Source organism: Cheilinus undulatus, linkage group 11, assembly GCF_018320785.1.
Source record: "Cheilinus undulatus linkage group 11, ASM1832078v1, whole genome shotgun sequence".
NCBI classification, from domain to species: domain Eukaryota; kingdom Metazoa; phylum Chordata; class Actinopteri; order Labriformes; family Labridae; genus Cheilinus; species Cheilinus undulatus.
Window position 1 is genome coordinate 23,143,337 of NC_054875.1, and position 22,005 is coordinate 23,165,341.

At 39.4% G+C, this 22,005-nt stretch overlaps 1 protein-coding gene across 2 annotated transcripts in view; it reads right to left on the reverse strand.

Moving 5' to 3' along the window:
- Positions 1-22,005, reverse strand: part of cpne5a (copine Va) — a 156,076-nt gene that overhangs the window by 1,024 nt on the left and 133,047 nt on the right. For both annotated transcript variants that reach the window (XM_041799404.1, XM_041799403.1), the window contains 6 exons: positions 20,852-20,898; positions 18,401-18,582; positions 14,623-14,750; positions 7,885-7,987; positions 3,372-3,429; positions 3,180-3,253 (listed from right to left, as the gene is read on the reverse strand). In XM_041799404.1, coding sequence (XP_041655338.1) covers positions 3,180-3,253; positions 3,372-3,429; positions 7,885-7,987; positions 14,623-14,750; positions 18,401-18,582; positions 20,852-20,898 — 592 coding nt within the window. The remainder of the gene's footprint in view (positions 1-3,179; positions 3,254-3,371; positions 3,430-7,884; positions 7,988-14,622; positions 14,751-18,400; positions 18,583-20,851; positions 20,899-22,005) is intronic.

Sequence of the window (22,005 nt, forward strand, 5' to 3'; positions counted from 1 at the left end):
ATCCATCCATCATCCATCCATCCATCCATCCATCCATCTATGCATCCATCTATGCATCCATCCTTCCACCCATGCATCCATCCATCAATGAATCCATCCATCCATCTATCCATCCATCTATGCATCCATCTATGCATCCATCCATCCACCCATGCATCCATCCATCAATGAATCCATCCATCCATCTATCCATCCATCTATGCATCCATCTATGCATCCATCCATCCACCCATGCATCCATCCATCAATGAATCCATCCATCTATCGATCCATCCATCCATCCATCCATCCATGCATCCATCCATCCAACCATGGTAACACCAAGCATGGTAACATCAAGTTCACCAAGATGGTCCAGCTGGCTTTTTCCTGGGAGAGACCCAGAAGTACTATAACTTGGCCATAACTATAACTCCGGGCCTCCTGGGGTCTAATTCCAGTGTGATGGCTTCCATAAACTATCCTACTTAGATGGTTGATTTTCAAAATTGAAAGCTTCACCCTCTGGGTCAGCTCCCTCTTCATTACTGGGGTTAGGTCAGTTCCGTATACCTGCTGACACTGCACAGACCTATTTGTCTTATACAGTACTTTAACTTTTAGCGATGAAAAAGACACCAAACTATTTCAACTCCTTCCTCTGAGGCAGTAACCAATTCCTAAACCAGAGGAAGGAGCCAGTGATTTCTGGAAAGAATACTGGCCTTAAACTGACCTTGCTGGGTCTCATTCATGACACCTGCAGGGAATCACAGTTGAAAGCCAGAGGGAGCCACATCATATGCAAGGGCAGAGATGCAGTTCTGAGGTGCTCAAACCTGACACTGGCCTTTCCCCAGCTGTGACTTGCAATCATGACCATGAAAATTACATACAGATAAAGGGACATGATATAACCCTGGTTCAGGCTAGCACCCATATTGAAAGGGACACACATGTAGGCTGGATGGGCTAAGTCCTTTGATCCACCTAGCAACACTGAGGGAGAGAGAGTGGGTCTTTCATTCCCGTATATAGGGTTCAACTATCTACTCTGATCAATCAGCTGAAAGGGGGCTGATTGAAAGGAGAAGAGTTCCCCAGAGAATTACCACGACTATTACCAGAAACAAGGCATGAAGGCAGAAGGACTCCCAAGGCCAAACCAAAAGAGTTTTATAGAGCTGGCACAACATCAGCAGGGATAGGCATGGGGGACAGATGCAATGGCTCTGTTGCATACTAAACTCTGGCCTTGCAGAACTTACAGGGACATTATTCCTAAAATGCAGAAAAAATGTGTGGCTTATTCAAGATGTTTTATGTTTGCTCTAAAGCATCAGCATTGAGTAAGAAAACATAACATAAGCCCATACTTTAGGGTTACTTTCTTTGGCTTAAGAATTGTGTCATTAGGCCTCAGTGTTTCCATATACTATATTATATTTTAATTTGCACACATATAGCATTACAAAACATCAAATTATAGACATAAAAAAGATGTGTCAGGAGAGGTCAAGAAGTCAATATGATGGTACAGATAAAGATCAGAACATATTTTTATGTATAACACTCATATCTGATTAATGTTGATATCATAAACTGAAATAATGTTCAGTTTTTTGAAGAGGGGGCAGAAGCTTCTGTCACATTAGAGAAAGTTGTCAATCTTACTAAACATTTTGCAGAAAGTAAAGTTTAGGAGGGATGGATGGGTCAGTAGGTGCCCATACAATATTACCATAAATAAAAAAGGGATAAATCAAAGAAAGAACGAGGTCAATGAACAAGCCTTGTTTTCAAAATGCTGACATTTGCTGATGATCCCTAAAGACTTTTTTAAAAAAAATGTGGATTAAATAAATATGATATCCACTAGGATATCTGAAAAATTGGATAGTGGGTATCAGAGAAATTTTATTTCCCTCAGTTGACACTTTGGGGCTTTTCCAGTGCATGGCTCGGCTCAAATTGGTTTGACTCGGCACGGCAACCCAGCGCAGCAGGGGGTTTGCTTTTCCACCACAACCGAGCTACCTGTTTGAGACCTAGAGGTGATGACGTAGTGTTTTGAGCCCTCCTGGATCCCTCTCAACTCTGATCTGATTGACTTTACATCGTTTTAAAGCAAAAATCAAACTGTAGACTGACAGCACTGTAATCCTGGATCTGTGCCTGGCCCTTCCTGATCTTACTCATCAGTGTGAGAGGGCGTGCATGACCGTAGTATCAGCACAAAAATCTCGAGTTTTAGTCTTTTGTCATAACTGTTTAAGTCATGCAGTGAATGCTGATATTAGACCACCACTGTTACAGAGTTATAGACAGCTGGAGCAGAGGCAGGGACAAAACAAATCTCCCCATGGGGTGAAGAATTATCATAGAGGGAGGTATCAGTAGCAGAAAGGGTAAAACCTCACGGCAAATCACACCATGCGAACTGCTTTGACGTTAGCGTGGCAAGCTTGGAGGTGGGGCTGGCTAGCTTTGGCCCTGCCTTTGGCTTGGGTCGGCCAAAATGGTGATGGAAAAGCGAATCACCACAGCTTGGTTTGGCTCAGCGTGGCCAAAAGTCATAGTAGAAAAGACCCATCTGTGGCATAACCCTTGTGACAACTCCTGCTGCTTCCTGAAAATATGATGTAATGTGACTTTACTGTAGTGGCTTATTACATTTAAATCATCTTTCAACTCTTGTTACTGTAGAATAAAATAATGTTACTATCATCAGCAAAAAAGCAGGAAAAGAAGAATGATGAGCTTAGCTGATGGAAAATCAATCATGTAAATATGATCCTTGCGGTACTCCACGTTATGCTAAGAGGGCTAGAAGCACAACCACTGATTACTACATACTGTTCTCTCTAATTCATATAACTTTGACCTTGACTTTTCAAAGATCTGCAGGAACCTGGAAACAAGTTCCTCAAAAATTCCACGAAAATTAAGGAATATTTCAAAGAAAATTCCCCACCCAATCAATCCCTCCAAGGTTACAGATGAATTCCTTAAATTCCCATGAAAGTACTGAAATAAACGTCCTCATATGACACACAGAGTCTCAGAGGGTTAATATAATTGTTTGTAACTGCAAAAGCAAACATGGTAACAGAGAAAATATCTGCCTACAGAAGAAATTTTACTTTTCAACAACTGGAAAAAAGAATTTCAAGTTAGACAAAACATTGGAAAGCTCTCACCTGTACAATGTCTCTTTCTGCCAACTTCCCCCGTGAGGAAATCCTGATGTCATCACCATCAAGCTCAACCATGGCTACAAAGAAAAGATTCTCTATGAGTTCATACACATGGACCTTTACTTTCATAGTGGAGGGCCTGAGTGACTCACACAAACAGACCAGTACTTTTTATTTACTGACAAAGATTCTCACCATCGAACTCTGCTTGGCCAACTCCTACGATGATGATGGACATAGGGAGTTTAGCAGCCTGTCACAAACAAGAACAGATATTCAGAGTTATTCAGATGCTTACAAGAGCACACAGTATGTTTGCTGACATAAAACTAGACAGCCGGGCATTTCTATAGGATAGAGACTGTTTATTTTATCAGTTATTTATATTTTTTCATTCAACAAACTCAATATTTATCTACAAGCACAGCTCTCAGGAGAAGCTGGATTACTTAAACAACAACGAACAAGACAAAATCATGCAAACATTTAACGACACATAGCATCCAAACATTTTCTTGTCTGTGCTTCACATTACATTAGATTGCATAGTTTGGGTTCTCCAGGGACTGGGTACTAATATGAGAAACATTATTCAACACAGGGGCCCAAAGGTTGGTACCACAGCCAGCTTATAGCCCAATCTTTCAGCTCAATACACACTGTGTACAGATACACTAATTGTGGAATAAGCAAATCTGACCAAACAAAGTTAATCCATATTCTAGTTCTCAGAAAATAGCACAAAAATAAAAACAGTAAATATAACACACAATGAAGTCAATGAACATTTATTTTTTTCATATAGAAATGTTTTGAATATAAAGTCAGAACAGAGAAGCCATGATTTAAACCAGTTTTTCTCCAACCTGAGCCTCATAAATAAAGATTGAATAAAGCTTATCTTTTGAGCGGTTTGTGGTGTGCAGGTTTCTTCCTGTCATGAATCTAAACCACGATCCTGATGTAAAGAAAGTGAAAGCCCTGGCATGAATGAATGATATATGCTTGTGGTAGAAGTGCATTACAGGGGTAAAAGTAGGTCAGCCTTTCTGGAAAATTCTCCGGAGTGTGGAGGCCTGTCATAGATAGGAGCAAACAGACAGAGGAGAACCACCCTCTCTCTGTCTTCTATCATTATTCTTCATCCATCTCTTCTTACATGCTATCTCTCTCTCTCCACAAGCCTCCTGACCTCTTGCTCTAACTCTAAATACATGCATAGTGTTGGTCGCCTTTTGCTGCAGCAGAAGACCTCACCAGCATAAAAACCCATAAATACCAGATCAGATTCTGTATCCAGAGCTGAATAATTCAGTCGACATCATTTGTTACTTCAGCTGTACCACAAAGTCACTCAGTGGATCACAATCCAACAATCACTGTCTTCCTTCTCTTATTGCACAGACACACAATAAATACACAGACACTGGTAGAAGATACTTGTTCTCATTAGAACAGTTAATTGATTTTAAAGACAAGTCCTTTGCCTCATTAGTCTCATTTACCAAGAGAAAAGAAGACAAACTAAAATCAATTTCTGTTTCTCTGGTAGGTTATCAATGTTATGTTTGCAAATTCTTCAACTTAGCAACTGAGCTGTTTAACACGAGAACCACTGTGGTCTATGTATACAGTGCTTAACAAATTTATTAGACCACCACCCAAAGTAAGGTTTATGCCACAGCTGCCCTAAATTAACAGCATTGGTAATTACCAAAATCATTTTTTATGTTTCTGCAATGGTTAATACTCCAATATGTAGAAGCTCTTTAACCCAAATGATATTTTTAATGCTAAAATATCATTATTATTGTTATCCATTAATTTTGAAATTTACTGATTTACAAAAAAAAACTGAAAAAATTGAAAAAATTGTAAAGCACATTAATATTTCATGATTAATATATCAAATTATAGTTATTTACTTGCATTCCTGAAGAGAAAAATGAGTTTTAGTGGTTGAATGTGATGCTTGATTCATTTCTGACTTCTCAGAGAAGCCCTGTGAGCTGGCTCAAATTTGGGTGAATTCAGTTTGAAATCCCTCATTCCTGTTCAAAATGGTAAAACGTGGAGAGCTCACTGAAAATGAAAGAGTCCGCATTAAAGCACCTCATGATGCTGGATGGTCTCTGAGACAAATATGACAGGTGGTCTAATAAATTTGTTAAGCACTGTACCTAAAACCACCGACGGGTAAAATTTGTAGTGCTTTGATTTTCATAAATAGCACTGATCAACACAATTAACCACAAACATTGAACCGCCTATTAACCACAGAATGATACATTTCTTTTTTTGCCTGTGGTATCCATGTTGAAGACTGACCTATGACTTCTGATTAGGCAGTGCAGCAACAAAGAGAGGGTGTTTTCATCAAGACATTCTGACGGCCACTCTCACATTCATCTGAGACACCCTATATCTCAGAATGGAGATACATGCCAAAACTGTCTAAATAAAATTGGATTAAAGTTCCATTTAGAGTAAAGGTAAAGGTTAAGGTATGGGTAGAGATAGTAAGATGTAAAAGTTAAAAACCTGACCTACAAAACCTGATTACAAAATCTTTGATAAAGCTGAGTAAACAGTCTGCTTACAGGTCGTCCTCCATGAAAACATTCTAATGCACCCAGTGTAGCTTACCTAGCTCCATAAGCTGTGTAAGCGAAGTAGATAACAGAGCTATGTAGCTAATGGAGCTACATAACTAACATAGCTAAAGCAAAGCCCACAAAGCAACTATATAAGCTACACATCTACATAAACTGCACATTTAAGTCAGCTTTAGATGCTAAAGCTCAGGTTGCCAAAGCTAACTTGGCTATAGATAATGTAGCTACATAGCTAGCAAGGCTAAAGCTTTCCACACAAAGCAGCTTTGTACACTACATAGATACATTACCTACCTAGCGACGTTAGCTTAAGCTATGTTTTCTAAAGCTCACATTCCTTAAGCTAAATGTGCTATAGGTAACAGAGCTAGGTAGTTGATGTAACTAAAGATAAGCTCAAAAAGCAGCTGTGTTAACTACATAGATACATTATCTACATAGCTATGTTAGCTAGTTTTCTAAAGCTCACACTCCTAAAGCTCAATAAGCTATAGATATTGGAGCCAAATTGCTAACATAGCTAGAGCGAAGGTCACACAGCAAATACGTCAGCTACATATTTATGTTATCTGCATAGCTAAAGTAGCTTTGGATGCATTTGCATATGCTCAGGGTGCTAAAGCCAACTTGGCTATAGAAAATATAGCTACATAGCTAACAAGGTCAAAGCTAAGCACACAAGGCAGCTTTGTAAACTACATAGGTACTTTATCCACTGAGCTACATTAGTTAAGTTAGCTTTTGCTACATTTTCTAAAGCTCCCATTCCTATAGCTAAATAAGACATAGATAACAGAGCTACATAGCTGACGTAGCTAAAGCAAAGCTCTACAAGCAGCTATGTAAATTTTACTTTAAATACTAAAATCACATGTCTATTATTAATTTCCACTCAAAGCCACAGTTTGGTAGGCATTAAACATCTTGAGCTCATGTAATGGTATGGTATGAGTATGGTATGAGATATTAACCTAATATAGGGGTTAAAAACTTTGCTTGAAAATAAATATGCTCTTGTTTGTGTCTCTAAATTATAAATGCAGATGATTTTATGAAGTTAGTGTTTAAGACAGCCCCTTCTCCAGGCAAACCAAACTGTACAGTCTTAACCCAGTACCGAGGCACAAATTTATTTTAAGCTTTGCCTCCCAGGCCTTATAGATAGACCTCTTCCATAATTTAAATTCCTTAAATAAAATTTGGAGCTTAAAGGAAAAACATCAAAGAAAAATGGTCCCTAAGGCTGTCCTGTTAGATGAGTGGACATATTACCCTGCGACAAGGAAGCTGTGCTGGTGAGAAAACTAAAAAAGCAGAATATACATTTAATTAAATCCTGGTCAGAACCAATGTATGTGACTTTACCGACAGATGTCTGCTTACTTTTTGAGTTTCTTGCTTCTCTAGCTATGATTTTTTTTTCCAGGCCAAATACTGAATGAAGCGGGTCATTCAATCCTGTAATCTGTGGACAGATGAAAGTGTTCAGGTGGTCAGCAGACAGCAGGATCGAGCCAAGCGGTGCAGAGCAGCAGACAAGATCTTAAAAGGAAGGTGTGGCTGTTCGAATGGTTTGATTAACAGTCGCAAATTCCCTTTAAACCCAGTCTGCTGGGGGTCAGAGCTCCGTGATGTTGCAGAGTTTATCCCCTGTGTAATAAGCTTTGAATAAGCAAAAGTGACAATCCAGAATTTAGTAAAAGCAAAAGAGAGACACATCAGTCCTGTAACTTTGAACAAAGCTGATGCACAGAATGTGCTGGATAGGACCCTTGCCTCTAATAAAGTGAACCTGTTGACCTGAAAGTGAATCTCAGCTGAGCCCCTCAGCCTCCTGAGAGACTCAATAAAAGGAAAAATACTGGACAAACAGAGCAACCCAGCACAGGGAGAGGAACAAGTGGAGCAGAAAACATCCCATAAATCCTCAAATCTACCAGCTGTGGTTTATAAACCCCTGGAAGTAACAGAAAGACTGGTACAAGTGCCATGGCCAACTAAAAGCACCTGCAGTGGTAGAGCCCTGCAGGGTGAAGGGAAAAGAAAGAGAAAAGACACGAACGTCCTTTGGTTGGTGTCAGAGCTGCACTTACATTCACTATGGCCTCTTTTGTCTGAGCCATGTCTGATATGACGCCGTCAGTGATGATGAGCAGGACGAAGTACTGGGAGCCATCCTGCACTGCTGCTGCATACCTGGACAGAGCAATTATCAACACGGAGAAATGAATACAGGGCTTTTTACAGCAAAGCAAAGATGAAAACATACATGTTCACAGACTAAAGAAAAAAGAGAGTGAAAGACAGTCTAAGAGCAGCAGGGCAGCAGCTGTTGTGTCAGATATAAGAAAAAAAAACATTTTCTTGAGAAACAAAGCCCTCTCTGCCCAGCGGGTGACACAAAAGCTTTATATAGACGTGTAAAGAAGTAAAATATGCTGTATAGCTCTTGGTGTCTCTGAGGTCTATCCATGCACTATTACGAAACCCATCAGAGACTCCACAGAGAGTGTGGCCTAGTTTCAATTGCCCATCACTGGCTGCTCGATGAATTATTTATTAAACTGTTTATGCAAGTGCTGCAGTCTTATTCTTTCAGAGCATTATTGATTGCTGAGCACTTGCCTGACCTGCCTTGATGAGCAAGCAGGGATAAAAACATGATGGATCATTGTGAGAGCCAAGGACAGGTCAGAGATCAGCCTTTAATCTCGCATTTCGGTGTGTTAAATTTGGCTGAGAGGTGTCGGCATGGTAATCAAAGAGCTCGACCTGTCAGTGATAAAAGCTAGCATGTTGACAGATGTGCAAGAGGCCAAAGAGGCATTCATCTTTCTCACCTGTAAAGCAACAATGGCAGCCACACTCCCTGCTGACATTCAACCAATTAGAGGAATAATAACTGCAGCACCAAGCCCAATGTTTTATAATAGCTGGTGTTCAGTCTAGTCTAGTGTTGTAAATATTAAAAATGTAAGATCAGTATTTACATCTTTTATCTACCATGTTCTCTAGACCCACACCTCGGCCATTTGTGCTCTTATTATTGAATCAGCTCTGCATGTGTTGCACAAAGCCTACAGTCAGTGTAAACGCTTATAAAGCTGCATGTTTCTCTATCTAATGTAGAGATCTGTTAGTGTTAAGACTTATTTTGATCTTTTCACGATGCTGTAATGGATGACTTATTTCAACTGTTCTCTCATGGTCTCCGACATCTTACTGAATAATTTTCAGTCCTTGAGTCTAACTGCATCTTAAGCTAAATTGCATCCTGTGGGCAAGTACAGTGTTTTTTTTTTTTATAAATGTACTTAGTTTTTTAATGGCATTCAACCCAGAATCCTGAAAGCCACAATGGTGAGATTATTTTGTGGGCATAAAATCCTTATATTTTTTTGTATTCATCAACCTTTCTATCCTTGGAATCATAAAAGAAGCTCTGTGGTGACTTTTTTAAATTTGTGGCAGTGAATGTTGTGAATAGGGCTGGAAATATTGTGTTTTTCTTCTTATTGTGGGCAAAGATACTTTTCAGTTGCAGCTCTGTGGGGGCCAGTCAAGTTCTTCTTCACTAAACTCATCAAACCATGTCTTTATAGTCCTCGCTTTGTGAACTGGGGCACAGTCATGTTGGAATAGAAAAGGGTCTTCCCCAAACTATTGCCACAAAGTTAGACGCATAGCTTGTCCAAAATGTCTTGGTATGCTAAAGCATTAAGATTCTCTTTATTGGAGATAAGGGGGCTGGCCTAACTCCTAACAAACAGCCCCCTACCATTATCCCTCTTCCACCAAACTTCACAGTTGGCACAATGCAGTTAGGCAGGCATCCTCCAAAAACCCAGACTCATCTATCTGACTGCCAAACACAGAAGTGTGATTCCTCACTGTACAGAGCATGTTTCCACAGCTCCACAGTCTACTGTCTCAGAGGCTTGGCATTGGACTCGATGATATGAGAATTGCATCTAGCTGCTCGGCCATGGAAACCCACTCAACGATGCCCCCACTTCACACTTTTTACATTATCTGGAAGTCCAGAACTCTTCAGCTATAGAATCAGCGGAGCGTTGTCGACTTTCATGCACCATGTGCCTTAACTGTCGTTGACCACGCTCTGTGAAAGTAAATGGTCTTCTGCTTCATGGCTGAGTTGCTGTTGTTCCAAAACGCTTCCATTTGCTAATATCACTTGCACTCAACTGTGGAATATCCAGCAGGGATGAAATTTCATGAATCGTCGTACTGTGAAGGTGGCATCCATCACAGTACCATGCTTGAAGTCACTTAGCTCTTCAGAATCACAAATGTTTTTAATTGGATACTGTATGATTAGGTGCTTGATTCTATATAGTTGTGGCAATGGGTCTGATTGAGACACCTGAATTTAGTAATAAACAGGTGTGGCCATATACTTTTGTCCATACAGTGCATCATTCCATAAAACTAGGAAACACTATGAAATCTACATCTCTTGTTGCATGTCTACTAAACATTTTGAGTAAGACTTCTCCTGTGCACACAAGCTGATGATCAGCTGATTTCATCATACAAAATGATGAAAACAGAATATGTCTGCAGTTACTCATGGATAATCGCGTTCATACTACCCACCTGCAGACACGTGACTACTATGATGTCACTCCTCACTACAGTGGGCGATGTAAGCTTTGCTGTTGACATTCAGCTACTGTGCACATCAACAATGATTACATTTACACATTAGAGTGTATCAAACAACAGAAGTAATATAACAGAATTAGCTTACTTGGCACAAATGTCAGTGACTCTATCAAAGGAAGTGAGTCACCTTGTGGGCGCCCACGGAGAAACGTGTGAAGAGTGGACTAAAGGAGGCACTGCTCTGTACACAGGCTGTGATCTAAAAGCATGCAACAGTATATGCTAGTCAGACATGTATTTAAAGGGATATTTTGAAGGTTTTTATTAATTGTTGTGCCATAATAATATCAGAGAGCATTATGGCTCTTTTCTTTGTCATTTCTTTGTCAAAATTAGAGAACAAGGACAAACTAAAGACTAACTTTAAAAATATCTTGTCTTCTTTCCAGGCTTTTGAGATGCAATAAGTAAGTTTACACAAGTCAAATTTAAACAGACATCCCAGTATTGACTAATCAGGCCACTGCAGTATTTCAGGTTTTCGACAAACCATTTCATGAAGAAAAAAACTCTCTCAGTTCATCATATTTTAGACTTTATTTTAGACTTTAGCTGGATCACACAATTCACAAAGTCTGTTTTCTCTTGGAATATTTTTCAGTTAATTACTTTAACAGCCAGATCTTAATTATGCCACCACAGATCTTTGGCTTCTTGATAAACACAAAGTAATGTGTAACTCAGGCATACAATTCCGTTGGATCTGTCTTGGTTTTGGTTTGGACAAAAGAAAAACTACTCAAAGAAACATTCACAAATACTCTGTCTATTTCCAAAACCCAATTCAGTTTAAGTCACCAGTAAACAGAGTCACATTTGAAACCTCAACACCAGCATTTGCTAATACATCTGTTGCATACGGTATGGTTTACACTTCATGAATGGAATTGCAGGTATCTAATATCAACATTTAAGCTTCTCAACACTAAATATGAACGTCACAGATAACTGTGAGGAATTTGTAAAGGAATATAGGCAAGCAGCGGTGGGATAGGCATCATTATGTGATGTCCTTAATCCTACTAGGGACTACTTAATGGTGTGTTAAAACATTTTCAGGTCTCTCTGAAGTGTTAATAAGTGTTTGTTGTGGTGTTTAAAGTAAAGTGTTTCCTTATGGAGCAATTGTTAATTGAGGTTAATTATGCAGGAAATCTTATCTAAAGTTGATACCAAGGGTGAGTCATTATTATTCAAGTACAAGCAAAGTCATGGATCATCATTACCAGGGCCTAAGTCCCAGATTCAGTCTGCTGAGTGGTCTGCTGAAAAAGTGTTTATTGCTGCTGTTTGAGTCCAGAGTCGGGGGTGAGGCAGTGTACACCTGCATCTTATTATGATTACTGCTGGTTCGATCTTATGAAGATCATTTACAAAGTCTGCTTTGTATTTACTTTGTTACACCCACATCTGTAGGGACAGTCATTAAATTCAGGTTGTTCATAGCTTTTTTAAAGGAACTATTTGGACTATGGCCATCTGACTGCCAAATATGAACACAGATGTTAGCTCCATTTACATGGGGTGTTAACATCTGTGATGCAATACTGTCATTTGTTGGTCCATAATTTCCCATTCATCTGCTAAATTCTTGGTTCCCAACCTAGGGTTCGGAGCCCCCTTGGGGGAGCGCCAGAGATTTCGGGGGGGAGGGGGGCGTTGGCCTGTCTGCTCTGAGGTTGTTAAAATTAGGTTCACTCAAACTACCTAAAATCATGATAAAACCATATGAATGGTTTATACCAAGGTCTTCTGCTAATAACACTTGTGGTTTGGGCTATTGTGTTTGGCTTTAAACAATGAAAACAATTCAAAATTCTGCTTATTTTTGACAGCAATATGTAACTTTTTCCATGTGGTTCCTGGGGAGGTGCAGCTCTTCTTAGATAGGTGAAGGGGGGATCAATGGAAAAAAGGTTGGGAACCGCTGTGCTAAATCAAAGTTTAGTTTATCAGTACTCTGAGTTATTACAGTAGCTTCACAAGGTCACACTTTAGCAGGATGAACCCAGGTAAAACAGAGATTTTCTTGTGATTTACTTGCTATTAATCAAGTTTGAGTAAACGACTCTTAAACTGTTTATTGTTAAGTAGAAGTCTAATGGATCATTCCTGATGCAATTCAGGTAGTCAGGACATCTAAAAAATGCTGCTTTAACAATACAGCATCAGGCTGATTAGATATCAGGTAGAATACAGCAGATGTTGTCCAGATGGCACATAGCCTACTGTAAGCCTACCACTGAATGTGTCAACTCAATCATTATTTCACAGTCTAGTTTATGACCCAAAATATGTGACTCTGTGGAGTAGTCACAGAAATAACATCTTTAACATAAAGTGCATCAAAAAAGTATTAAGAAGCCTTTCATTTTTCAATGTTGCAGCCTGATGCTCAAGTCATTTGAATCTAATTTTTTCCGTCATTAATCTACAGTTAGTGCCTCATATTGACAAAGTGAAAACAGAACTTAAGGTTTTTGAAAAATATATGAAAAATTAAAACCTGAAATATCTCATTTACATAAGTATTCAGACACTTTTCAACAACCCTTAAAAATGTATCTCAGGTGCATCCCATTTGTCTGGATCTTTGCTGAGATGTGTCTATGCCTTGATTGGAGTCCACCAATTAGTTGACTGAACATATTTTGAAATGGTATACACCTCTCTATTGAAGGCCTTATAGCTGACAATGCATATGAGAGCAAAAATCAAGCCATGAGGTCAAAGGAACTGCCTGCAAAGCTCGGAGGAGGATTTTTGCAAGGTACAGATCTGTGGAAGGTGAAAAAAAAAATTCTGCTGAACCGAAAGGTTTCCAAGAGCACAGCTGCCTCCATAATTCTCAAATGGGAGAAGTTTGGCACAACCAGGACTCTTCCAAGAGCTGGTCACCTGGCCGAACATAGCAATCAGGGTATACAAGCCTTGTTAAGAGAGGTGACTCTGAGCTCCAGAGATCCTTTGAGGAGATGGGTTAAATTTCCAGAAGAACAACCTTCTCTGCAGCCCTCCTATGATCTGAGCTTTATGGAGGAGATAGCTGGACGGAAGCCTCTCCTCGGTGCAAAACACATGAAAGCCTTGGAGTTTGAAAAACAGCACCTGAAGGACACTCAGACTAGGAGAAACTAGATTCTCTGCTCTGATGAAACCAGGATTGAACTGTTTGGCCTCAATCCTAAACATTATCTCTGAAGAAAATCATGCACCACCCATCACCTGCTCAATACCATCCCAACAGAGAAGCATGGAGGTGGCAGCATCATGCTGTGGGGATTGAGACTGGTCAGGGTTGAGTGAAAGCTCAATGGAGTAAAATCCAGAGATATCCTCAAAAAAAACAAAAAAAAAACACACACAACTGTTTTTCAGCACTCAGGGCTTCAGACTGTGTGAACATGACAATAGCCCTAAGAACACAGCCAAGACAACAAAGGAGTGGCTTAGGAACAACTCTGTGAATGTCCTAGCCAAAGACCTGACTTTAACCCTATCGAACATTGATGGAGAGACCTGAAAAATGGCTGCCCACCAATGGTCTCCATCCAACCTGACTGAGCTAAAGAGGATTGCCAAAGAATGGCAGAAAATCCCCCAACCCAGTTGTGCAAAGCTTGGAGAGTCCTATTCAAAACGACTCAAGGCTGTATTTGCTGCTAAAGGCCCTTAAATAAATTTGCAAATAACTCTAAAATTCTGTTTTCACTTTGTCATTATAGGGTGCTGAGTGTAGATTAATAATAGAGAAAACTGTCTAGAACAACTGTAGCCTCAGGCTGCAACATAACATTTGACAAAGTGAAGGGGATCTGAATATTTCTGAATGCACTACATATATGTAGTTTGTATTCATGCAGGCATATACACCTACACAAATATTTATGTGTAGGCACCATACCTTGAACTCTTCCTCACACTTGTCCTGTCACACCTGAACGTACATGCTCATAATTTCTATATCTATCAGCCTGACAGGAGATTGTTTTTATCTCCTTCATTTGTTCAGCTCCTTTCAAAGAAAACACATCACTCACTGTCTTCTTCATCTGATGATGCAGGTGTCAGGGGAATACAATTAACAAAGGGACCTCCATGTAAGCACTCTGTGATGTTCAGTGGGACAGCTATGCGTGCTTTACCTTGCCACATGATTCACAACAGGAGAGAAGTTGGTGGGTCCATACAGCTGAACCGTCTTAAGGCTTTGATGGTAAGCTTCGAGGATCCCCTCCATGCCATTACAGTAGGGGTTTTCGATGTTGCCATTCTGTGAAAAACAAAAACAAAAACATGAATTGAATACAAACCACTGTGGTAGTCGGAAAGGAATGAATAGGGATGAACACTGAACAGCTTCATCCAAATGACACTGAGCTAATCTGCTACATACATTTATTACAGACACACAAGTAAACCAGTCAAAGCAAACTGTGGGTATTGTTACTTTTATTTTATTCCCCTCCCTTTCTACCTCACTGCAGAGCAGGATTTGAGGCCGAAAATATATTTGAACTTAAGAGTCAAACCCCCAAAAGAACTCTGTCTTCATTTTATAGAACTGCTTTGATTTTTTTAATGATGGGGTTTAAATAGCAGTTGCACAGACGAGGTTTGCACTTCAGATGGCAACATATCAAACAACTTTAGAGGTGTGTAGTACACTCAGTGTCAAACAGTGAGGAGAAGAGCCACACTGCAGTCAGCAGGGGCTGTTCTGTTGTTTTGATTGTTGTAGCTGATGTAATTCCACTATTTCAGAGCTTTGCAATATTATTGACGAGCCCCTTCACCTGATGTGGTAACAGATCTGCGTGTCAGTTATGCAATTTTTGTACTTGAGGGAGAAGATTGTTTCAGGAAGGTCCTGACCATGGTTCTTATTTAAAAAATGTTTTCAACAGTATAATAATTCATTTCCATGCATGTAGCATCAAGTAATTTCAGCCAGCTCTCCTCTCATTCAGTGTGCAGCAGGCAGGTGGGAGTTTGATACTAACGTCACCGCTGTGTCTGACCATAGACACTGTCCTAACCCCTCTATTAATGAAAAACAAGATCACAGCAAAACTAAAATAAGGCAAATCCAGCACTGCATGACTGTGCAACAGAAAATCTGGTTTATATGTGCTAATTTAACCATTCCTAAAACTAATATTACTGCAGCGCAATTAATCTAATCTGATCACAATTACGAACGTAATTGTAATGTCAGGCTGTGCAATAACATAATCTCATAAAGGCTGCAATTATTTTTGTTGTGCTTGAAAGGTTGACAAAAATGCCTACAGAAAAGGCCACTACTGCACTTTGCAGAAGAACCTTTATTTTCAATAAAAAAGCAAGTCTTTTGCCAATCAAGTGACACTCTGGAATCCAGAAGACCCTCCCTATCACAGTTTTTGCAGGAGAGGTAAGGCATGTGAGAGTTCAACCTGCTGATCCTTGATGATAGGGAAGCATTTGAATGTTGTAGAAGCCTGGGTACAATGACTTAGAAGCAGCGATGAAGATGATAGCTTCATTTTGGTCAAAAAGTATGACAGACAACATTTATGCTCAAAAAACAATATTACAAATTACAATTTAGACATGTTTTTATTTTATTCACATATTCCACTACTTTTGTCAAGCTAAGATTTCGTTAAACCTATTATAATCCCCAAAACAGTTCATCCACATGAGTGAAGGTGTGTTTCAACAAGAGATTCAAATTTTTCAGAAATCTGATTTCAAAATTCAGCATTTGGGCTAGATTAACTCTCTACACAGTCTCCAAGGACGAAATTGGTATGCATAAAGCTGAGACTGTCCTGAAAGTTTTCATATGAAACACTTGGGTATTGTGCCTTTGCAAGTACCTTAAAAAGGTGAAAGAAAAAATAATGTAAAAATCAAGGAAATATACTCAGACCTCAGAAAGTTAACCTTTTAGGCCACAATGTTTATTGTCTACAGTATGTAGTGACCTAAATAAAAATATCATGAAAGATATGGCACTTCCTTTTTCTCATACTCCTCTCCTTTCTGTGTCCGTCTTCTTAGACATCAGGATTTATACTCAACTTTTTTGCTGGTTTTAGAAATAATTTCATTATTAGAAATATATCAGGAAACGAAAATTTTGAGTTGTACATTTACAAGAATATACATCATCTGTCACTCTTGTGTACCTTGTTCCTTCACATTGTCCCTGTAGGCTAAATAAATATAAATATCTAAGCCTAACTTTAGGTTAGAAGCAGTAGCTGGCCTGTGGGACACCTCTGTCCTAATATGAATCATGTTTGAGCAGTGGTCTGTATGATAGTAGTGACAGAATAAGTGTTTAGAAATCTTTAATTTTTTGTTTTTTTTAAATAAGCTTCAGAATCATACAACACGTATTAAGGGACATTTCTGAGTCTTCATACTGTGTAGACATGCCCGTAAAATGATCCAATCTTCCCAACAGTAAATTTGTTCTTCAACCTACAAAAATATCTACTTCCAATTACTGTAGTAATGCAAAAGTGCCCAGTCAACAGTGTGTCCCTTTTCTCAGGAATCAGTGATATTTATCTTGCATGTTCTTTCTTGCACACATCCAATGGAAAAATACGGACAGAAATAAAGGTTGAACATTAAACTTGACATTTAAAGGCTGCTGTATAAGTGTGAGGAAAATTGTTTCATGTGCAATAGAACATTTCTGAGTTCAAATTTTTCCTTTTCGAAGGTTTTCAGGAGGAATAATTTTTTAAAGTAATTATTTTTTTTTAAGTAAGTCCTAAAAATAGCCTCACATAGCTCAAGAGCCATGCGTTGAGAATCACTGCTTTAAAGTAAACTCAAATTTGAAAGCACATTCCACTTGATGCTCACAGAATAATAGAAATCAACAGTCATGCACTGGGGACAAGTGGATAACCCTCTTAAATCTTATTTGTGATGATTAATATCATAAATGATAGATGTATATGAGGTGAGTGAGTAAAGTCTTGAAGGAGAGAAAAGCTGCCTGCGTTCAGTAAAAATCTGATCCTGAACTATTTTATTTGCACATTTCTAAAGAGTTAACAAGTCAGACTTTTAAATATAAATATCCATAAAAACATCACTACCACTCTATTTCACAACCCACAGGGTGAAACCAACATAACTAAAGGTGTAGGTTTGAGGATGTTTTCTATTAAAGGTAAAAAAAACCTTAACATATGTCTTTGTTGCTCAGTTTGATAAACATTAAAGATTTAAACATCAGCCTGATTAATAATATCTTTCTAGAATCAGCACAGCGGAAATATATCATGTGTGTGTATCTATATAAAAGGCCACAACTGATGTTGCCTTAATATAGGGACCAAAATATGTTTTGTGCTTCTTCAATGTGATAAAGTTCTAGTTGCCTCTGCGAAAGCTTAATGGCATTTTGAAAGCATGGACTGTAACTTTACTTTAAAACTCTCTTACAGGACTAGAGCATGAAAGAATGAAGCTTCAATTATACGGTGAGATGAATCTTAATTTGCTAATTTGAGAGGAAACATGGAGTGATGCAGACGTTACCCTGTAGACAGACTCCTCATTAGGCTGTACGATGCGGCAGGCAGCACACATTAGCTGGCAGAGAAGCCAAATTGATTTAAGAATCCTTCAGTCTCACACAGCCTGATTTGCACTATAAAAGGTAAATGGGATTCACTCTGAATTATGCATGTTGGAGGTGTAGCAGCATTCATCTGAAAATGCAGACATCCATACTGCAGATCAAACATGCTGATCCATACATGCTGCAATGAGCATAAACTTACCCAAAGATAGATTCCACTGGGAGGTCCACAAACATTTTCAAATTCAGTCAGACCAAGTTAGATTAAAAAAAAAAAAAAACACTGGAGCTGAATTTAACCCTTTGAAACAGTGCCATAATGTACTCACCAGAGGAAACTCATGGGAGACCCTTCCATCAGGGGGCAGCTTAGCACCGAATCCCAGGGCAGGGAACATCTTATCACTGTCGTAGTCCTGGATGATCTCTCCCACGGCCTTCAGGGCCATGGCATAGGCATTCATCTGGTACGGGTTCATGTAGTGCAGTGAAGTGGACTGGGATGGATTTCCTTTTATGACAAGAAGAGTCAGAGTCAGTGATGCAAACCCTCACACTGAAAATGATCTGACAGCTGCAACCAGAGTATCGTGAGGACTAAGACTAAATTGGATGTTTCTGAATCAGAGATGGAGCTTGAAGTTATTGTGTGAGAGTAACTTACACAATCCATATTTGTAATGCTCCATTTGTGATTTCAAAGCTAAGGTTACACTTGCAACAGTTCTGGATCTGTAGTGATAATGTTATCGTATTCCATCAAATGGACTGAAGAAGTAGCATGAAAGGTGAGTGAAAAGTTGGAACAGTCACTTTGAATAATGACCGGATTTAGAGTAATCTATACATTTAACCATTTCATTAAGCAGCATGGTTGGTTAGCATAAAAAAGCTTTCAATGATAATGTAAAGGAAACTTCACTATGCGGACAAAATTCAATTATTAAAATCAGGTGTTTCAATCAGACCTGTTGTCACAGGTTTATAAATCAACCACCCAGCCATGCAGTCTTGTTTTGCAAACATTTGTGAAACAAAATGTGTCATTCTGAAGAGCTCAGTGACTTCAAGTGTGGTACTGTGATGGATGCCACCTTTACAATGAGAAGATTTGTGAAATTCATTCCTGCTGGATTTTCCCCAGTCAACTGTAAGTGATATTATTAAAAAGTGGAAGGGTTTAGGAACAACAGCTACTCAGCCATGAAGCGGAAGACGCCAACGCTCTGCTGATATAGCTGAGGAGTTCTGAACTTCCACTGGCATTAATAAAGCACAAAAACTGTGCAGTGGGAGCTTAATGGAAAAGGTTTCCATGGTTGAGCAGCCGCTTGCAAGCCTCTCACCACCAAGTCCAATGCCAAGCATTGGATGGAGTGGTCTAAAGCACATCAACATTAGACTGTGGAAAAGTGGAAACATGTTCTGTGGAGTGACTATTCAGGCTTCTCTGTTTGCAGTCAGATGTGTGAGTCTGGGTTTAGCGGATGCCAGGAGAACATTACCTTCCTGACTGCACTGTTTCAACTGTGAAGTTTGGTGGACGAGGGATAATGGTATGAGGCTGTTTTCCAGGCTTAGGCTAAGCCCCTTATCTCCACTGCAGGCTGATCTTAATGCTTCAGCATTCCAAGACATTTTGGACAATGCTATGCTTCCAACTTTGTGGCAACAGTTTGGAGAAGGCTCTGTTTTATTCCAACATGACTGTGCCCCAGTGCACAAAGCAAGGACTATAAAGACATGGTTTGATGAGTTTAGTGAAGAACAACTTGACTGACCCCCACAGAGCCTTGACCTCAACCCCATTGAGCACCTTTGGGATGAACTGGAACAGAGATTGTGAGCCAGGCCTTCTTGCCAACATCAGTGCTTGACCTATAAATGCTCTACAGAATGAATGGGCACCATTTCCTACAGAAAAACTCCAAAATCTTGTGGAAAGCATTCCAAGAGTAGTGGAGGCTGTTATAGCTACAAAAAGGGGTCAACTTCCTTTTAAAGTGCATGGATTTGAATACAACCTATTTACAGTCCCCAGTGATGTAATGGCCAGACGGTTAAATCATTTTGTCCATATAATGTATCTCCCAATTTCCACTTTTGAGTCAAAATCTCTCCTCTGGTCTCTTACTTGCTACTATTGAAGTGAAACCAGGCAAAACAAACTAAGAAGGCCTGTATTTCATGGATTAATGAAATGATTCCCTGTGGTGTTAAATAATTATTACTAATAAATCCATGTGCAGATTTTCAGTGAAATGAGACAACCATTCTACTTTCTCTCCCTGTGTCTGCATATGTAGCACAGGTGACAGACAGCAATAAGCTATTTAATGTTGATGGTGTATCAGAATAGACTCTGTCAAAAAGCACCCCAAAAGCTGAAGATGGTGATGCAGGAGAATCATGTTTTAAAATTATAACATTTTTTACTAAACCCTTTGCTGCTCCTGTAAAAGTAATTTAAGGTACCTGAGAATGGAATAAAAAGTACTCCAATGGCCAGGGTCATTAGAGCTGAACTGAAAACCGTGACCAAAAAGACAAGGTACCTATTGGACCGTGGGCAAACTGTATTGCCACATCCTTAACTCTGGCTGGGTTTTTTCCCTGTGCACCTTTACAGATCACACATATCTTTTCTTGTTTAAAAAAAGAAGTTTAACAAGACAAGAATGAGAATGCTCCAGCCCCATCTTTGATTCATGGAGAACTCCACAGTCACACATGAGAGGACAAATGGAAGCAGAGCTAAGTGATGGTACCAAAACACTCACCATTTGATGCAGTGAAATCAATGGCCACTGTGAAGTGAATCTGAGTCCTGAAACAGATGAATGAGAGAGAGGATGCTGTTAACAAAAGAGAGGAAGGAAAGGCTCAATGCTGCAGTTTAATGAGGCTCTGCCAGGTTTCACTGTGCACTCAATCTCTCATCTGAGAAGAGGTGTCACAAAACAGAATCCAGAACAGCAGCAATAATTCAATTTTATTATCTGTGCAACATCTTATCAAAGTTTTATTATTCTGTACTTGGGAACAGAGAGCGGATGCATTTTTATATGTGTCAAACAGCATTCCCACCAGCGTTTTGATCTTTATGTAGAAAGATCTACCTTAATAACCCCTTCTTTAAAGATTCAACAGCATAGCAACAACATGTCTCTATCTCACAAGGTGTAAAGAAAATGTTGCAGCCGGCTAATTGAGTTGACTGAATGCTAAGAAAGATGATTTTTAAAAGAAAAAATCACAATGCCTCACTAGCTATAGAATGATCTCTGAGAATTTTTTTTTCAATCCTCCATCAATGCAAAAAGCAGCCTTGCAATAATTCCAAATACTATAGGAGATGTTTTATTCATGAGCCCCTAATAACCACCAAAATCTTGAAAAGAAACTAAACATGGCCTAACTAGCCTCCCCTGGATTTTTTTCCATTTCCCCTGAGAGAAAAACGAAGCACATAGGGAAAGGGGAGCTCAGATCAAAGTGTATGCTCTTTCATTGTGATTAACACTGATTGCCTTCCCCGACTTCAGCTCCATTCACAAATTCCCACAAGCCCAGTATCCAAGATAATGGCGGCTTCCTCCTGGGGAGACTCTGACCCCAGCTCATTAATCAACATTGAGTCGGAGGGCTTGACTGACAAAGGGGAATTGTTACAACGGCATGGTGCCTGAGTTTGAACGTCTCTGCTGATACCTCTGGTTAGTTTTCAATGTTTCACTAAAAAAGTAGGATGGTGAGTTAGAGAGAAGGCAGAGCACAGGACAAGAGAAACTGTCAGTCAAACTGCCAATTACAGTCAGGTCACCAGAGCAGGGCAGGGGGTCTGTCCTCAGACATTAGCTTAGCTCTGAGGTCAGCCAAGTTGCACTGAACTCCTACACTTAAATGCAGAAAAGACATTTCATCACATCGATAA